Source organism: Palaemon carinicauda, chromosome 6, assembly GCF_036898095.1.
Source record: "Palaemon carinicauda isolate YSFRI2023 chromosome 6, ASM3689809v2, whole genome shotgun sequence".
Taxonomy (NCBI): Eukaryota; Metazoa; Arthropoda; class Malacostraca; order Decapoda; family Palaemonidae; genus Palaemon; species Palaemon carinicauda.
Window position 1 is genome coordinate 19544061 of NC_090730.1, and position 20550 is coordinate 19564610.

The 20550-nt window shown below is 36.2% G+C and overlaps 1 protein-coding gene across 1 annotated transcript in view; it reads right to left on the bottom strand.

The window, feature by feature from the left end:
* Positions 1–2417: 2417 nt before the first annotated feature.
* The window catches only part of LOC137642483 (calcium-independent phospholipase A2-gamma-like), a 19631-nt gene continuing 1498 nt past the window's right edge, over positions 2418–20550 (bottom strand). Inside the window, exons 2-10 of the mRNA XM_068375072.1 lie at positions 16212–16444; positions 15583–15752; positions 15061–15198; positions 14661–14815; positions 13803–13921; positions 11312–11517; positions 10882–11073; positions 7560–7755; positions 2418–4216 (exon numbers count right to left, since the gene is read on the bottom strand). Coding sequence (XP_068231173.1) covers positions 3960–4216; positions 7560–7755; positions 10882–11073; positions 11312–11517; positions 13803–13921; positions 14661–14815; positions 15061–15198; positions 15583–15752; positions 16212–16440 — 1662 coding nt within the window. The 5' untranslated portion in view covers positions 16441–16444 and the 3' untranslated portion in view covers positions 2418–3959. The remainder of the gene's footprint in view (positions 4217–7559; positions 7756–10881; positions 11074–11311; positions 11518–13802; positions 13922–14660; positions 14816–15060; positions 15199–15582; positions 15753–16211; positions 16445–20550) is intronic.

The window sequence follows — 20550 nt, forward strand, 5'->3', positions numbered from 1 at the left end:
AACTGTTCCTTAAATTCCTTCAACGTTAGTCTTGTTTCTGCCTCAAGATCCTATTGCATTCAATGGAAGCCCTTTAGCTTCATATCAGGTTCAAGTCAAAATGCCATGGCATCATCAAGATATGGTAGTTGTTCATAAACGATAAAAACATACCATACCTCTCTCCTTAACAATAGCCTAAAGTGCAATGTGGATACCAATCATACAATGAAAATGATTGGCATAAAATGTAATTAACCAATTACATATTAGTGTAAATTGTTGTGCATTTAATGCAATTAATTATATTGTGAAGTAGAGTCAAGGGATTTCCTCTACTATAGTGGAGGACATTTACCAAACAGGAAGAAGCAGAACTTTCATATATATATATATAATATATATATATATATATATATATATATATATATATATATATATATATATATATATATATATATATATATGTATAATATGTGTGTGTGTGAGACTTCTTGTCTGGCACAAAACAAGTCTGGGAAATAATTATTTTATGGAAAACTAGAGGTTTATACACGGTGTGCACACTTTTGCTGTGGATGATAAATTTTCCATTACATGAAAATTATAGGCTTTGAAAGGAAACTGTGAGAAAATTAGATCAAAGGGAAGAAATCTAACAACGATCTACCTTGCTTATTTGGAAAGCACATGTATTTAAAAAAAGGTTTGTACCCGAGCATGGGTATTAACACAAAACTAGATACAAACTGAATTTCAAAGATCTATATGTAATCGACACCAAAATGACATACTAAGACAAACCAGAAACTTGTGTCTCATAATGAAATGATCTTAAGAATTTGGGCTAGATAAACCAACATAGGTGCATGGGAGGTTATTCAGAGCCCAGGTGCAACTGGAGAGAATCCAGACAGTTGTCCCAGGAAGAAAGAGTAGTGTTAAGACATAAAAATAGCAGAAAGTAGCAGAAACAGAGGTAGGCTACAGCAAATAGCTATAAAGTAAGCGCATTTAGGGGCTTGGTATTGGATTTATGAATTTTAGTTAAATAGCCCAGAGGAAGGTTCTGTAGACTACTGTATTTACCACCCCAGTGCATCTAGGACAGAAACCTAAGTTACAATTTAAGGTAAAAGATAGTAAGTTGAACAGTGAGATGGGAAAAAAAAGAAAAAAAAAAGACCTGCACAGTGAAATAGTAGAAAAATATAAAGCTAGCACTGCTAGGAACTCAACAATTGCTGCAAAGCCTCTTAGTTAACGTTTACAGTGCCTCATCTCAGAACTTCATCATGTATATTACATGGCTAAAGGTAAAAATACTACAGTACTTTTAATGGTTAGTCTACATCCTAATACAATACATGTATTCAGGACAGGACAAATCAATCTCTCAACTACTGATTACAAAATGGTGACATAAAAGCTGTAACTCTCACAAAGCTGGAGTTTCTCTTTAATATCTTCAAGGGTTACTGGATCAGGGATAATAAAGGTGACACCAGGCAAGGGGCAACACATAATGATTTCAGCTCATGAGTCAACTTACACTCAACCTTTGGGATGGCACCAACTCTTGCCAAAGCCTTTCCACTCAGCATTGGCACTAAAGTAGAAGTGTGTGCCTTCACAGTCCTTTGAGGTTAAGGATCACAAGGGGGCACCACCACTGGGGATGCTACAGGGGTCAGTGGCACATGATTCCTTTCCACTATGCCTTCAATTCCTGATGTCAGTACAGAAGAATTTAGCACTAGGACACTGGGGGAAAGGTAGACTTAGCTACCATCTGCCTTCACAAGGTCATAGAGGGCTTACCTGCCAGACCTATGGAGGCCCAAGCCTTCCTTAGGTCAAAGGGGAAACCCACACATCACCACACCCTGAATAACCTGTTAACGTAGATACGAAGTGTCGTTGCTCCTGCAACATACTCATCAGGGACCACGCCACGGGTGTATGCTTAGAAGCACCAATAGCAGTCTCACTCAATGAAGGAAAGAAATAGATGCTGGAGAAGGCCTAGCTCTCTTCCTTTTCAAAGTATACGTCTGCCATTGCACAGGATGTCTTGCCCTAAAGATAGCACACGAGGAAAATTGTGAACAATCATGGACCCTACAAAATGCAAAGTGAATATGGATTTATGGTAAGCTTTGGTGTCCACCATTTACAGGCAAGTACGAATCTCTTGCTACACATCCGTATTCACAAACAGCAAAAGCCACCATTCAGTTTTTTACAAAGAAAAATTATCTAAGCCTCTGATTAGAGTGCAACTGTATATATGTACTCACTGCAGCTGAAGACAAGAAGTGAAGAGCGTCTAGCAGGCCAGGTGGGGGTGACTACTTGACTGCATTCCCATCAAAACTCATCATATGTTTAAAGGTCATATATATTCTTTATAAAAGGCTGGTAAATAAATAATAAAAAACAAATGTTACAATATATTTTTGTTATACTTTACATATATATAACATATCTCTTTTTGACTAGAAGTACATTGGCAGTTTGTTGCGCAATATAAACTAACTTTCATGCACTAACACCCAGAGAAATTTACAAATAAATTTCCAAAAACGATAACAACAAAAGCTCTAAAAGTATTCTTTCGTATCTTTAAAGATTTTAAAAATTTCCATCAATGGAATAAAAAAAATATATGAATAAAGGTAAGCACAGCAATGAATCTAAATCACAACATATCACATATTCAAAGAACCTTCAAGTAAAAATAAGCCCGATTTCATTTATGTAATGGAATGCAGTCTAAAGTTAAATAACTAAGGTAATCTTACGTCCTTTTTCTTGACAAAATCCACGTCAATAAAATTCTGCTACAACTTAATGTGTATTAATGCACAGCACATACAAAATTGAGCAGGGTGAGGGAGGAGAGTGTTGGCAAGAACTTTTAAACCATAGCTTTTTAGATTTAAGTAGGTCACTACACTACTTACAAGGATCTCTGGAATTTAAAGCTACCATACTTGAGACTTAGTTTAATAAATAACATTTATTCATCAAATTCAATATCAATTTCACAAGGTGTCACCCAATTATGACAGTATAAAAACTGGATTCAAACCCAACTGAACATGCAAATAAATAAAAAGTAAACATGGGTACCACGAAATTTCAATATTAATTAAATTTAATATTTAAGTATTAATGTCAATATTTTGAAAATAAGTAACTTTACATAAAACCTTCCCAGATAAAAAAACCTTCACTGACAATGAATAATCAAGCAGTTACAGTATTGTCTTTTGTGGATTTCACAACCATTTATTCATTCTCATTTAAAATAAATTTGTTATAAAATAACAAAAATACATCACAGATTTATTCTTAATTTAATGATCAATTGAGTCACTGGTTTCATACAACTAAAAAGCGTTTTTTGTTAGATTAAACTAACCGATAATGAATATACTGTAATGTATAGTCATTTCAGAAATTACCAAATTGGTAAAGTAGCAATGTTAAAAATAAAAAAATATTTATCATCATCATCATCGCATACTTTCAAGGGAAACTAGCAAACATATGTATAACTTAAGTCTTAGGTAGGCTACACAACACATTTGTAACGGAAATATGTTTTGCCATTGTAAATGCAAATCCAGATCTTATCCAGATCTGATAATGACAGACATGTCATTGTTGTTATACATATATACAGAACTCAAGGCTAGATTTCATAACAATCAGATTACAATTATATATATATATATATATATATATATATATATATATATCATCAGATTGTTCCTATTTTAATTATATATAGCATAAAGTACTGTCCCTCTAAGAGATTTCCAACCCAGCAAAGCAGTGGCATATCTTACAAATCTCTAAAAATGCACAATATCTCTGCTAGAAATAAGTAACAAACCTTCTATAGGTTTCTCTCTGTTCAACTCTATTATAAAAACATTACAAAACTGCAAAGACAAAACTACAGTACGTAACTAGATCACAGTCCATATTTGACGTTTATAATCAACCCAATCTTTTGCCTTATCCAAAGGATTTTTTGTTTTAGTTAATGCACGAACAGCTTCTTGAATCTTGAGTTCATTCTTGCGGAGGTATAGATTTGTGTCTTCCATCATCATTGATAATCGATCTTCTCCTATCTCATCAAGTCCAATCTCATCACTGAGATATGGATTGAAACGGAAATACACATTCCCTGGTAACAGGTCATGCAAGGTTGTGTGAACACCTGCAAGACAAAAAAATAAATATTAAGCCCGGGATAACAGAATTTTATTAAAAAATAAATGTACATCCAGTAATTAATCTAAAATATTACAACAAAAATAAAAGTATATTGTTTAAAAAGCCTATTAGAATAGTTTCTTTAACATTTGTTTACTGTACTCATGAATCAAAAGAATGTTGTATAGAACATACAAGGGAGATTTAAAAGGTAATTTCTTATTAATGAATCGTGTAAAAAAGCAAAATACAACTCACAATTTATACAAATTCTTCCTTGCATACATTCGTATATCTCAAGCATTAAGTTATCCACTAGTATTTTACTTCCCTAAAGTACTGTGTAAATAAAAATAGAAGTGATAATTCTTATCCCTCTCCAAGTTTCTTTAAATAAGTGACACTTTATGATGACACACAACTCATTGCTATTTTTGAGCTATGGCTTGACATGCTTGATAACCCAAACTTCAAGAAAGACACTCTATAATGATTCATGAGCAATGAGTAGTTTTGATACAATTAACAGAGAGTCCTACTTAAAATGTGCCTCATGTGGTACACTAGGAACAATGCTAAAGGGTTCGGCAACCTTTTGTACATTCCCTTTGAACCCCATTACCTTAACTGTTTAACCTTTTCAACTTCAATTCTCATTTGTAAAAAAACCCTTTAGGTAAATTACCTTAAAACTCTGCAGTTTATTCCTTCGTGAAATACAAACCTTCGTCCCTTAAATAAGGACACTCACTGCTTGGTAGGTTAAAAGTATCCCTAGAAAACGTTTTTTTTTTTCCCTGGGATTGTCAGTTTACCTGGTCCTGTGTGGGAGCAAAGGAGATGACATGCAACCTTCTATCTGTCTCTCATAGGGATGATAAGACTGATAGGGCCTGGCCTATCCAGGTTGAATTATATATGGTCAACTGAAGAAACCCTTCACCTGAAGGAGAAAGTCTGTCAGAATAATATGTCTGGTGTATGACAATCAATGGGTTGGTATATATTCCACCATTCACCCCATCGTTAAGGAGGACTGGGGAGATATTTCTCTAGGATTAAAGAATGGAGCTCAGGAGCGAACTTACCAGCATGTAATGTTTCAACTCTTTTGTCCCAAAGGCATGACAGAAAAAATGCATAGCCAGTCATTCCATCATTCACTCCCAACTTATATCTACTTATTACCATTGACAAGATGCTTCCTGTCCCATGTTCCCATGTGGGAGGTGGGTTGGCTACATAACTACTAAAGCAGCCACCACAGGACCAAGCACAAAGGTGCCAAGTGACTGGTGGGTATAGTTCCATAGATAAAAAGCCATGAAGGTGGTTTGGTGCTTCCAAACCCCAGCCTTCAACACCTAGTTAACTGGCAAGTTTCTCTTGAGGGCTAAGGTGAAGGCTATACCCCTGACTTCATGAGGTCTTGTACTAGCTGGTACCTTGACTCTCTTAACAATCAAGGTGTTTGCTGTATGGAATGCCTTAAGAAGTAAGAAAGAGATTGTGTTTCTTGACACTTATTCCTTGGTCCTCCCATTGCTAATGAGCGTTGATGACGTTCAAGCCTGAGGTGTAGAGTTCTCTTCAGATACTACTCTGAGCCCTCACAGAACACAAAAGCATCTCCTCTCTATTAACACCTGACACTTTATGTACAAAGGGGATGGAGAAGGTCTCAAAACCTGGGGTTGTGCACTGACAAGTTCTGTGTTTTGGCCACAAAGTCCGGCACAAAACTAAAGGAGACATCGTTCCACCGCTCAGGATGGGAGACTAAATAAGAAAGATCATGCAACTCACCTACTCTCTTTGCTGATGCTAAGGCTAGCAAAAAAAAACAGTCTTGAAACTCAGATCTTTGTCTAATGTCCCTCATACAGCGTATGTGTATGAGCCTTGAGGAAAAGATCATGTCCCACTCCCGGCATTTTAAGCTCCCGGGGAGGGTAAGACTATGCATACACAGGCTCTTTTCGGGAAGATGTTGCGGCCCACCTGATCATGGTCTAGGAGCAGACTTGGAGCCCCTCCTTGACCAGATCCCACATATTTGGCTGCAGTTCCCTTTGAAATGCCTGTGGCCTTGAAGGAAATTGTGTGCTGGATCAGGGAGTTCTGCTTAGCCAGTTCTCCAATTCACCACTATCTGCTTACGGCTCCTCGGAAGGACATATGTTGCTGGCTGCATCAAAGAATTTCAAAGCGACAGAGCTACCTCTGGGCTAACTTGTCTTGAGAAATGAGAAACCAAGACATCCCTTCTCTTCAAAACACAGTTAGCCCACTGGTTTGCTGACTCATGGATCAGAAGGGTCACTGCCTCCACATCTGACAGAATGAGAATCTTATACTTCTCCAAAGACTCTGGGGTTGATAATCCCATCGACTTTGCACAGTTTGTTACTACTGACCACTGGTTAAGCAAGGAAACAGCTTGGAGGAAGGCCATGGAAGAAAATTCCCTGACCAGCAATTAAGAGGCCGAGGAGGATATACCTCGTCTCTCAAAAGTAGAGTTCCCCTGTCAATGCACACACTGACAGGTCACCCTGCAGAAGAGATGAGGCAGCAAGCTCTAGTACATAAAATCATTTCTCCCTCAAGAGGGGTGGGGACAGGATCCTATTTGACTGACTGGACTTAAAGAGTTTTCAGATCTACAGATCTGATTGTAAACTTGATCCAAGGCCAAATCAACTAGATCTAACCAAGTGCCAATCAATGACCAAGGTTCTCCAAGAAGGTAGTGCTAAGATCACCTTCCCCTGTCAATGCACTCACTGATGAATGCAAGGACGTTCACAAACGAAAATTCTGACTCAGGATTGTCTGTCTCTGTCAGTACTGGTCGAAAGTCTGGTGTCCTTGGGCCAGCTGAACTCTGAACAACCTCATGCCCAGGCGGGGTAGAGGGTGTAGCGGGATGTTCGTTCCTCTGCACAAGTACAACTGCTTTCTCCCAAGGACAGAACCAGGAATGTAATCAAGAGCCAAAGAGGGCATGTGAAGGCAATGACGGAGGGGGTAGAATCCCCAGCACTGATCAAAGCAAAGTCAAAGGAGTTACATGCACTCTTCCCTCTGTGGATCACCAGGAAGGGGAGGGGGGGAGGTCAGGCATGACTGCATGACACGAGGTATGGTGAAAAGGACTCTTCATCTTCCATTGCCTGCTTTGAGTGGTGCCATCCTCTCAACTAGGTCTACTGAAGTATCGAGGGATGAGTGAGGAGCAGGAGTCCACTATTCAAGTAGAAAGGGTGATGGATTTATACTGTATGTAAAACAATGGTTTGCATTTGTAAATAAATACAGTATCAACAAACTACACAAGAACATACCTTCAGTATCTGTAGCACTATTAACCACTGTTCTAATTCGAGTGGCCCAATTAAAAGTAGAATCATTTATCATTGCAATTGGTTCGTGGCGCCCAGTGCCAACAGAAAGTACACACTGCAAATCTGCATCAGGCCATAACTGCTTGGCTTCATGTAGTGCTATGGCAGTAGGATTGTTCACAAATATGCCTCCATCCTGAGAGAGAACAAACAAAATTCATTCAAATAAGATGGCACATAAAGGTGCACAAAAGAAACCCCTATTTCCAAATTAGTGGCACTTGGTTACATTTAAAACTTTTACCTAAATACAGCTCTGCTTTTTCAAATTCACATAAAAATAGGCTATCTAATAACCTTGGAATAAGTATAAGTAGCTGGATAGGTTGCCTATTTCAACATTTTTATTTATTTTATAGAAAGAACCCTGATGTTCATATATTTTTTTTTTTTTTCAATAATTATAACTGATAGTTATTACAGTTCCACAACAAACGATTGATACTTGGAGATTAGAGCTATCAAATCCTTTATCTCAAGCGACCTTGGATTAAAAGTAGAATGAATGGAAGGGAAATGTGGCAAAATGCTAACCATAAGCAAGTATCAACTCATTATAGCAAAACTATACCAATAAACTTTTATCTAAAAGACAGAGAGAGAGAGAGAGAGCACTAATGCACTAAAGAGTCCTTCAAATAAAAGGCAATGAGCATATTCTCAGCCCTTGTCTTTAGGTTATAACCAACACAATCCAAAAGTTCCTTTTCTAACTATAGTATGCTCAGAGTATTGTACTGTTTAGCACTACAAAGTCTTGTATCAAAATTACCTCATTTGCATATAAAGTAACTGCAACTTTCATTTGAAAAAAAAAAAAAAAAAAAACTATGAAATTCACTCATTTATAAGCACATTTGTGGATTTTCTTGGGTCTAACTGACAAAACTACCTGCAGCTCATCCATCAACTGGAAATTCAAATTTTTAATCACCTACAATACCTCGTTTATTTCAACTGTAGGGCTGTTAACTGTCAAGCAAATGCAGTATCCCTAAACTAATTCTTGATTAAAAGGTGTCTGAATTATGCATTATAATTTTTTCCTTATTCCTTTTCACTCCTTTTTATTCTCTTGCAATCTACTTTAGATAATGTGTTGGGTTTCTACATCCTAACAAATTGTTATATGTTGCTGGTGCCTCCCTTCTGCATGGCAGGTATTATGATATGCAAGTAACATTTTTAAGCACTGTTATTAAACTTTTACTTCCCAAGAACAACCATATTTGGTAATGTTAGCATCATTTCAAGTGATATTCTTATATATAATAATATTTTTGTTCTGTATTATACTCATAAGCACAAAAATTAAGAAACAACTGGGTATGAAAATGGCATAATGGATAAGCGATGAAATGTTTATCTATTTACCAAGGCACTTCCCCCAATTTTGTGGGGTATCCAACATAAAAAAAAAAAAGTAATTTTTCTTCATTCGCTCCTCCCAGTCTGACAAGGGATTCAGCCAAGTTTGGTTGGTATGCTAGGGTACAACACCCCACCCTCCCAGGTCATCCACAAGAAATGAAGCTTCATATGCTGAATCACCAACTGCTGCTATCTCAGCAGTCACCAAGGTGACTGGAGGAAGCAGCAGGGCCTACGGGAATTGCGTCATAATCCTATTTCTAGCACGCTCTTCTACCTCTCTCACATCTATCCCCCTATCACCTAGAGCTTTCTTCACTCCATCTATCCACCCAAACCTTGGCATTCCTCTTGCACTTCTCCAATCAACTCTTGTATTCATCTCCTTCTTCGACAGACAGCCATTTTACATTCTCTCTACATGGCCACACCACCTCAACACATTCATATCAATACTAGCTGCTAATTAATTTCTTACATTCGTTCTCACCATCACTACTTTGTTCCTAAGCCTTTCTAACCAAGATAATGTTGTGAAGGCCGATGTAGTAACGTCCCTGACTGGTGAACGCCAGACTGAAGTTTGAGTCCCCCTCAAACTCGTTATTTCTTTGGTAGCTACACCCTCACCATCATTTTGAGCTAAGGATGGGGTTTCAGGGAGCCTACAGGTCTATCTGCTGAGTCATCAGCAGCCATTGCTTGCCCCTAATTGCTCCTAGCTTGGGTGGAGAGGGGGCTTGGGCACTGATCATATGTATATATGGTCACTCTCTTGGGCATTGTCCTCCTTGATAGGGCAATGTCACTGTCCCTTGCCTCTGCCATTCACGAGCGGCCTTTAAACCAGCCATACTCCTCAGACTCTTCACCTCGAACACATTTAAATTCTGTCTCTCTGTCACTTTTATTCCCCACAACTCTGATCCACACATCACAGTTGGTAAAATCACTTTCTCATACAGAACTCTCTTTATATTCATTCCGAACCCTCTATTCATTATCACTCCCTTCACTGCCCCCACCACTTTACATATTTCATTCACTCTCTGACATACATCTGCTTCCACTCCATTATTTGCAGCAACAACAGACTGCAAGTACTTGAACTGATTTACCTCCTCAAGTAAATCTCCATTCAATATGACATTCAACCTAGCACCACCCACACTTTTCGTACATCTCATAAAATTACTCTTAACCACATTAACTCTCAACTTACTTCTCACATATACCCTTCCAATCTCTGTCACAATTCGACCCAGCTTCTCCTCCGAGTCCGCAACCAGTACAGTATCATCTGCAAATAACAACTGATTACCTCCCACTCATGATCACACTTACCTATCAGTTTCATTCTTTGACTAAGCACTTGAGCATTCACCTTTCACAAACTGCATCAACAAACAAATTTAACAACCATGGCAACATCACACATCCCTGTCTCCGCCCCACTCTCACTGGAAACCACTTGCGAGTGGGGCTGTGATCAAATGTATATCGATCAATTGTTTTATAATGTTTGCCTTATACAGAAACTGTGTTACCATCTATATACAGCATTCAAATTAATTTTGAACATTGAGTATACTGTACATGATATAGGGCACAACATTGTACAAAAATCTTTAAATTAAAGAAAACTTTAATGCATTGGAACAAAATCTGACACTTCCTATTGCATATAGAGATTGTCCTTGCTTATCCTAATGTTAAATGTCCTAAAGTTTATGCACACACAAGATCAACTTGGAAATATGAAAGGGCAGCACATACAATTCAGATAATAAAAGATTAAATATAATCCATAAATCTTCCCATCTATTGCAAATAATATATTTGGTATAAGAGGTCTTTTGTGATCAAACCAAATAAAAACTTTGTTCCTTACCAAAAAAATAAGATCCCCAATTTTGAATTCTGAAAAATAACCCGGTGCAGCAGCCGATGCTCTAACCGCTTCCCATAAATGAGGTTGTGACGAACCCTGATAATGGCTGGAGACTCGATACGGAAGGTTGTAATTACGAAATAGGTAAGCTTGTACTTTGTTTGTGTTGGCTGAGGTTGCAACTAGGCAAAACTGCAAAATAAGGTAGCATGATAGAAATTAATCCTTATTTGGTCTTAGGATACAAATTATTACTATAACTATAAAGCTATTATCTACAGAAAATAATGAAATTTTCAACCAAAATATTAAGTTTTATAGATTTACTTAAGATATAGATTAATTTTACAGTACATTATCCATCCAATATAATAGAAAACTTTTTGGGGTATCTTAAAATATCTGGCACATACGCAATGATAAGACTAACCTTACAGGCCTCAGCCTCCCTGGCAGTCTCAATAAGAGATATTTCTCCCATATTTTCTTTGAGAATACTTGTCCAGACATCAGAATCGTAGTAAGAACTCTTCATAAAAAGCCCTTTGGCCCCTTGAAACGTTGTCTGTGTAAATATCTGTGTGCTTAACTTGCGATATAATTTTTCACATTCATCTATTGATTGTTGATGAGCACCTGTGAGAAAATGTAACATGAAAAATTGTATACAGTAAACACTATTAATAATCTGTATATAACTTATACTGCTATACTATATCTAACACAATATAATGTTGCAAAATAAAAATGAAACTATGTATACTGTTACATACTGCACTAACACAAGCACATTAATGAGAGACATTTAGATTTATAGAGGCTTATTCCTACTCTGGTTTTTATATAATTTCTGAAGGACCTTTCTGAGGTTAATTCAAAGAACTCTCACACATTCTTTATCATAAGCACACTTGTCTAAGAGGACAAGGATGAAATTATCCTTAATATTCATTCTTTTTTCAAAACCATAAAAAGAAACACATGAAAGAATACAACATATAAAAGAACTTTGAGAATATTGAAAAATAAAAATGAACTACTGTCTATACACAAAATGAAAAGAGCATTAAAGTAACATATATAATCCTTGTAATAGATTATTCACACTACAGTAATGTATTTCTGTAACTAGCTATCATGACAATACTAAAAACAGTACTGTATAGTGATGTATTCGTATAAATAAAAATATAATCTTTGTCTAGGGATGAATTTTATCAACATGCCTCTCTAACAAGGAATTTATTTGTAGGTAGTCTAACGAGACCAATAAAATATCCAACTTCATAAGTGCGGCTCGAAGGGTTTATCTTTAACAATTATTCTTACTTAATAAATTGAATTTCTTTCATAATCCAATTTTTGAGAATTTGAAAATGACAAAAACTTCAAATCTAACAGACTGATTTGTTTCTAAAGCTTTACACTGCATTTTTGCTAAAGTGAAAGAGAAAGTTCTCCCACATGTACCTATACAGTACAACACTTGATGGAGCTTTTACTAAATGCCTTAAGTCCCAGAATGGACATCAAGAAGTATTCCGCAACAGCAGAGAACTAAAAATTGCAGTCAAGTGTGAGCCTGAAGTAACTAAATTTGCTCAATTGGCAGAATTTGGGAGAATGGAAGGAACTGACTATAAACACAAAGTTTCAGGTCTTCAAGTTACAGGCAACAGTCTTGACTGGTAAAGTAAAATAAGAGATAAAAAACTCTGAAACTCATTCTTGATGGTCTTAATGCTACCCTATAGACCTATACGGTTACACATAATGGTGCTAAAATTGAAAATATACATGGAAAATTTTTCAGAAACCTTGATCATCAATGGGTTTAATGTTCTCACTAGCATATTAGTCACTAGATTCTCAGAGAAATGCTCAATAATGATGTAAAGACTGGGGTCCTTTCTTCATAATTTGATATGAGACACTAAACTTCAGGGAACGACTATATTACAATACGGATGAGATTTACCAAATCTGGAAACCCCTGACTATCAGCAAGTTAAGGATCAGCCTTTTGTAGTAGGTCATAAAATGAATAAAGTCAGGATCTTAGTCCTCCAATAATCAAGTAATAGCACATCACAAGATTAGGTCAATGCCTGCTGGGAATATAAAAGTTGTCAGTCACCTTGAAATTTTTCATACAGTGACACTAATACCATGATATGGTTCACCAGTAAAATCAACAAGGAATAGATCAACAATAAAGTATACTATATACAGTTTGAATATTTACTGTATGTTATCTATTACAACCGATTTAGTTTTTATTTTTACTCTTTCCATGAAGTGTCCAAATGGGCTCTACAGTACATTAGAAATAAGGAGTATAATATTTTTGTTATTTAACATTGTCTCGGAGATAGGGAAACCATTAAAAAATTATCATGAGAAATCATGAATATAATTATCGAAGATAAGAAATTCAAGAGATAACTTTAATATATCCACATACTCAAAATTTACAACTACCGTACATGTATCACTTGCACATTCGCACATTATTTAAATACACGAAAATCATCGCATGCATTTTAATGATGACATCCACCATAGCTCAATCAAAACCACAAAATTACAAAAACTTACCACATAACATGGTAGTTGGCTTACAAAGACAAGGTAATACATCCCTAAATCAATAACCTTAAAATATGCATGATCAGCCTATGGTAAGAAACCAGTATAAAGCAGCTTACAGTATTGATTGATATAAACTACGATATTTGTGAGAAAAAATACTTACAGTATTGGTTGTATAAACTACGATATTTGTGAGAAAAAATAATGTATAGCTAACTAACTTTAAATAGAATCACCGTAAATCTAACAACCACATGACCTGGTTTAATGATTTTACTCCAATAAGAAATTCAGATAACATTTAACATAAGAATAAATATTATACTCACCAATTAAAACAGCAAGAATGGCCCCTGTTGACACACCACAGATATAGTCAAAAAGCTCGTGAATTGGCTGTCCTGACTCTTCTTCTATTCTTCTAAGTATTTCTATAGCTACTAATCCCCTGAAATATATAAACAGTAGTAAGAGCAATAGTCGACATACAATCTTTGAAATAATGTCAAGACTGAATTCATTACCCTTGACCTCTACTGTATTTCAAATCTTAGAGAACACAACAATCTTCATACCTAGACTGATAACAAAGTTATCTAACAAAAGCACACCTTGTGAGATAATTGATAAATACAAAGGATACTTCCTAATAAGCACTTCATGGTTTGAAATATTCATGTGCTCCTAAAATATTACAATAATTGCACAATCTTAGCTAGTATGCAGTAGACTGGTGGTAAACGAATAAAAAAGTAAGAAATTACTATATGAACCGGCCCTTGGATGGGCATACCTGGGATGCTATGATCAAGAATCTAAGCAAAACTTATCTTTGAGTGAAGGTTTTCCCTGTTAAATTCATACTTTAATTTATTCGGTGCCCCACTAGAAAATATCAATAACTAGAAATACAAAATTCTATTAAGGACATTGTTATAAATACCTATTGTATAGTAATTAAAACCATAATTTACATTCTACATCTTTTTTTTTCCAAGCCAGGGAAGCAAACCCTTCTACCAAAGGTCTTAATTATTGCATAATAAAAAATATAATCCATAAAGATCATAAAACTGAATAATACTATACAGTAAGTATTTGAAATCTTAACCACTAAAAATCTCATAAAAGTTAAAGTAAAGCAGACATAAAAACATTCATGATGATGATGAAGGACACCAGCTTACCTTACCCCACCTCCGTCTATCGTAAGCAGTCGTATACCACGACCAGAAACAGGTGGAGTGTACCCTAACAAGGCCAGCGCCTCTCGTGCTTCATACTCGACATGCCGATCCTCAGTTTTGTCTAGTATTTTTAGCAGTTTCGATATGCCCCCTTGCTGAAAAAAATACAAAAGGTTGAATGTCAAATCTTTAAAGTATGTTATCACAATTTTAAATAACCAAATACTGTACTGTATAAAACCATACTAAACACATCAATTATTAAATTTTCATTTCATAATACCATTCATTAAGTACCATCATTGCTATAATTACAGCAACATTAAAGTAATGTTGAAGAAAAAAAAATCACGAAAAAGGTATTTTACAGGTAAAATGCATTGGTTAAGAAAATATTTACCTTTACAGCTACACCTTTTGCCTGCGGATAGTCCCGTAGATGTTTACATAGAGAATCGATTTTTCTTAACCTGCCGGCTTCAGTTAGGTGGTCCCCAATACCTTTAACCAAGAACCGTGTTCTAGCATCTACACTAGACTGAAAACAGCAACAAAAGGGAAAATTAACATAAAGAAAATATTTTCATTTATTACAATTTACAAGCAGTATTATAGTATCATATTTCTAACATTCTTGTTAAATATATATGAATCAATGTCTATACTGTATAGTATATGAAATCTTATGAATGTAAACCCTTTCAAAAGTAATTACAGTATATTAAAAACTACACCATTTCGGCATACTGAACAAAATAATGGAAATGAGATTTTAATTGAACGTAACAATAAATTCCCTTTTTTAAATGACCATCAAAATCTTTTACTAGATCCTTTTGACAACAGAACCTTTGAATAATCATGCTGTGCATCTTAACAATAAACTCGATTAAAAATATATACATAAACTTAATATAATTACCTTAGAAACTCTGCCTTTTTGTACTTTCCACTTGGGAATGCTCTTCTTTTCAACGGGGATTTCATTATTCTTAGCAAAATGGAGACGTATTTGTGAGAAATATAAGGGAATATACGAACTAAATGCACCAAAAACTCTCTGTATTTCTGTGACGTTCCCAGTAGGAGTGTCTGAAAAAAAATATAAGAAAGGATATTACTTACATGACACTTGAACTATATGTCATGGATATAATTTCACTGAATACTGTACCAGTAAATTCAAATGAAAACAATGCGGAGCCACCGAGGTTCCATAAAAAAATTGAGATGCAAAAAAGAACTGGTTTTACAGAATAAACGAGGTACACTGTGCTGTACCTGGTAATTTGTCAGATGCAAAATTTCCAAGTACAGACCAATGAGCATTTACCTTTCCTGATGGCTTGGATTATTTATTCTAGCAAGCATAAACTACTATATTTAATATTTCCAATGAAACCCTCTCAAAAAAGAAAAAAAAGAAAAGAAAACTATAGTATACAAAATTTAATTAACCAACACTATATACAAAAATGTCAAGATTATCTATCCATACATTACGCAAAAAATTTTATACCAAGAACTCGTATACAGTAATACTCTACAAACCTTCCACATTCACAACTTCCTTATTTTCAGTTCCTGAGTTTTGAGTTTGGTTTCCTGTACATTGTAACCTGCTAAGAGGATCCACCTGAGATTGAAATGATTCAGATGTTTCAAAAACTTTTGGAGCTTCTTTGGGAACAGCAGCACCTAATACAGGTGTAACTCTCTGAATGTAATCACGAAGGCCGGCAAGTATTCGCCATTGGGTGAGGCTGCTACCACTAGCCATGCCTCTGTTTCAAAAGAGAAATTAAACAAGATTATTGTAGTTAAAATCACCAATAATACTGTTAACCCTACAATTTATAAGCAAAAAAAATGATGCTCAAATTGAAAACGGTAAATATTTCTTGTATACCTTCAATTTACAGGTAAAATATCATACTCAATTTGTCTAGTGGTATAAAAGTATACAAGTCTAAACAGACATATCTGCAGGAGGAGCACTTTGAGGACTTCATTACTCAATTAAAAGTACTGTAGGCTTATTCATTTTTTTTAATCCTGGCAATAGACCAACCAATTGATGCATGACCTCTAAGCAAAATAAGGTTTTGTTAATTAAGGAGCATCTAAATTAACCTACATTTTCTTTACAAAATCCCTCTAAATCATGTTTTGAAAGAATTACATAGTGTCATTTGCCTCTATTCTGTTGGGAAAAATACTTAGTGCATCACATTTGGAGGAGACAATATATCAAGAAATAAGCGGTAAGAACTGTCAAGGAGACTTACAACAGAGGGCTGTATTATATAATTGGCAAAGCCGGAAGAAATGGCCTCCACAAGCCTAACTAAATAAACTCATGGGTAGTGCTCAGTGGTAAAAAAAGGTAATGATGAACTGATAATGTCGCAAATTTACCTTAAGAGCTTCAATCATATTGTTATCTAATTCAAGTACAGTCTCTCAGTAATTTTGTTTGTTGCAAATTAATTTTAATATTTCCTAAAACATGAAGGCATTCTCCCACTATTTATCCCTGCAAATCAGTTGTAAATTTCATTTATTCAGTTGCTCTACAAGCTTTAGTTAACCCTGCTTCAAAATCTGCAGGTATGGGGATTCTGTTCAAAACTTTATGTCCATTAAGAGGTATACTGTATTGTTGTTTTGGTCTCAAAATGTGATAACCTGAATATTTGTTTCTTCTTTTATCATTAGCTTATCAAATTACATGGATGGTATATACACTATAAGCACAGCTTATGATATTGAAAAAATTAACTTATGTAACGTAATTTTCTAGTACACAAAGTATGCTATCTCTAGCATATTACCCATCACTCCCTTTTGGTCTAGTTATAACAATGGAAATGGAATAGTTCAATTCGCACTCTGTATTCCAATCACATTCAAACATTTTTCCTTCCATATAAAAATAAGATAATAAATCAAATATATATGCTATACTGAATACACAATAAGATCTTTTATACAATCACCAATTTAAAAAGAAATAATTTGTATTTTTCCTAACTATGCAAACCTAAGTCTTTTAATAGGCATATGATTTCAGTGAAGCTGGCAACTCGCCTGTTAAAGTTTAAAACAAGGTGTTGGCAGTTACTGGTGGAAGACCTGCAACCGGACAGCTCCCCGAGTAGCCACTTTGACCTTCACCTACAAATGAGGCAGGAAATTTAATTCAAAGGACTCAGGTTTCTATAATTAGGAAAAATACAAATTTTAAAAATTTGCCATCGGCTCCTAAACAAATACAAACCCTCATCCTTTAATAGGAGACTTAACCTTACGAGAGAGAGGAAGTTTCTATGACCAAACTGGCTGGTCTAAAATCCTGGGATATAGCATTTGCACCTAGAGAGGTGCAAGAGTGTCGACCCCAATCTACTTCCTATTGGGCTGATAAGATTTTCGGCTGATAGGCTAGGTTTATGTAGGTAGACAGACAGCCATGGACAATCCTATACTGTATCCCCATTGGGATATACTGTGTTAGAAAGATGGGGAGAACATTTCTTTCCTAAACTACTTTACATAGAACAGTTGCTCGGTACGGTAGATAACCTGCATTAAAGTCCGATCCAGGAGGGGAATGGAAAAAAGGAAGAGAGGCCAGACATTCTTACTCTTATCCTAGACTAATACCACAACCACTATCTTAAAAGATGTACTTCTAGTCCTGTAAGAGGGCTAGGTATGCTACACATGCTGAACAGCTAGCACAGGTCCTACGGAAAATGTATCAAAGAACTTGTGGATATGTACATTCCCTTAGGTAGTGAGCTGTGAAGGTTGTCTGCCATTTCCAGACTCCTGCCTTCAATATTTGCCCAACTGTCAGGTTCTTCTTACAGGCTAGTGTTACTCCCACTCCTAAGAGAGTGCACGCACAGGCTTTTTTAGGTCTCCTGCTGCTCTGATTCGCGACCTTATCGTCACTTGAAGCCAGATGACAGTGTTCCTGGAGATCTAACACCTGCCTGTGCTGTGGTGAAAGAGTTTTGGAGCTGTGGTCTGATGTGTCGAGTCCACAAGACAGTTAGGCATCAAATATTTCTCAAATGCTTGCCTCATGTATTCATATGGAGCCTTCTTGAAAGACCTCTGGTCATGTTCCACTAGGATGTTTTGATTTCTCTTGGAGGGTAGGACTGCTCAAAACTCCTCATGAGCATCAAAAATTCTCACAAAGAGGAAAGGTCTAAGCCCTTCAGCCTAAAGACCTGGCTGTAGGCCGAGTAATAGCCTTATACCGCTGGTTGATTGATTTTTCTGGCATCCTGATATCACTTTCACTGCTGAGACTGAGAGGAGCTTCTCTCTGCAAAAGTAGATCAAGAATTCGGTTATCTGCTGTATACTGTAGTGGCTCTGACCAAAGAAACACCCCTTTTATGACACCAATCACAGAAGATGGGCCACTTTGCCTGGTACACTGCCATTGAAAATTTATGCAGCCATCCATACATCTACAGTGCAGAGCTTTGCAAAAAGCCTTTCACTTGGAGGAGAGGCTGATTAGTCCACACCCGTGAAGTGACCGGCCTATCAACGTGTTGTGATGTCTGCAGGTGTGGCTGGTAAAGCAGGTTGAGCCTTGGGTAACAAAGCGTTAGGATGACCTGTACACTGATCCATCCTTAGGCAGTTTACCCTCAGCCAATGAGGAATATCTACGATAGGATCGTGAAGATGAGTACATGTGAATAGGAGAGTGTGCGCTAGCAGTTGAGTGCATGCAAACAGCAGTGGGTTCAAGAATTGGCGAGTTCATGCCAACAGAAAAGCTCACACAAACAATAACAATTGCAATTTTAGGATCTGGTGAATATCACTAGCAGGAGAGCATACAAGAATGATTTTGATGTCAACAGCTATTTGAAGTCAATATTCTTCAGGATATAAGGATGAGTGAAATACTAGATACGATTAAAAAAACCCATTTCACAAAGGAAGCCCACCCAGAGTGATGACCTAACCTAATAGGAATTTAGTTCAAGGTATGGGCATAAGGGGGTCACAGATCCTCCTTAGGGGGGGTAAGGGCAGGTATTTTAGGTTAGGTTTTATATTGAACAGATTGAGATATGTCTATTTTCATTGTTTATATACAACAGATATTTTTCTAATATGGTTACTATTCTTGGGTATTCCCCAAGATAAGTAACCATATTAGAAAAATATGATGACGGGCATGTCCCATAACTATCTCATTTTAAACCTTATCGCTAAGAACAATTTAGTCTAAAGGGGTTACTGGTGTGGTAGTCTGAACAATCCCCCGGTCTCAGAATTCTCCTTGATAATCTGCTCAGGCGCGAACATTTTGTAAACTTCCGGCCAGTCTGAAATGTCCCCATCCATGCTTCTTCAACATGTGTCATTCGACAACTTGTCGCCGGGTGTTATTGCTCACGATGGACGTCTCAGAAAGACGAACACAGCGAATGACAGAGTTCAGAAACAAATGCGAACGTATTGTAACTTATTTATCAACTGGAAAGCATGTGTCAGGATTGAACAAGAACCAACAGAGGACTGTTAGGGCTCAGTCATTAAGCCACATTTGGGATAGTGAAAGTGAGTGTCATTATTTTAATACGCTGTATATAATTCTTGACTTATTATTCCGATTTCCATATTACCACAGTAATAATTATGAAGTACAAAGCACGAGATAACTTCCATCTGTAATGCCAAAAGATATCGTTTGTGATTCAAGTAGATATTAAACTCTACAGTGTAATCCATTATTGCAATAGTGTCAATGCTAATAGTAAAATAACTATTGATTTCTAGGATCAGATTTTTTCTACACATTATTTTGAGTTTAATTGACTTGAGAACAAACATTTCGAAGAGTGAATTG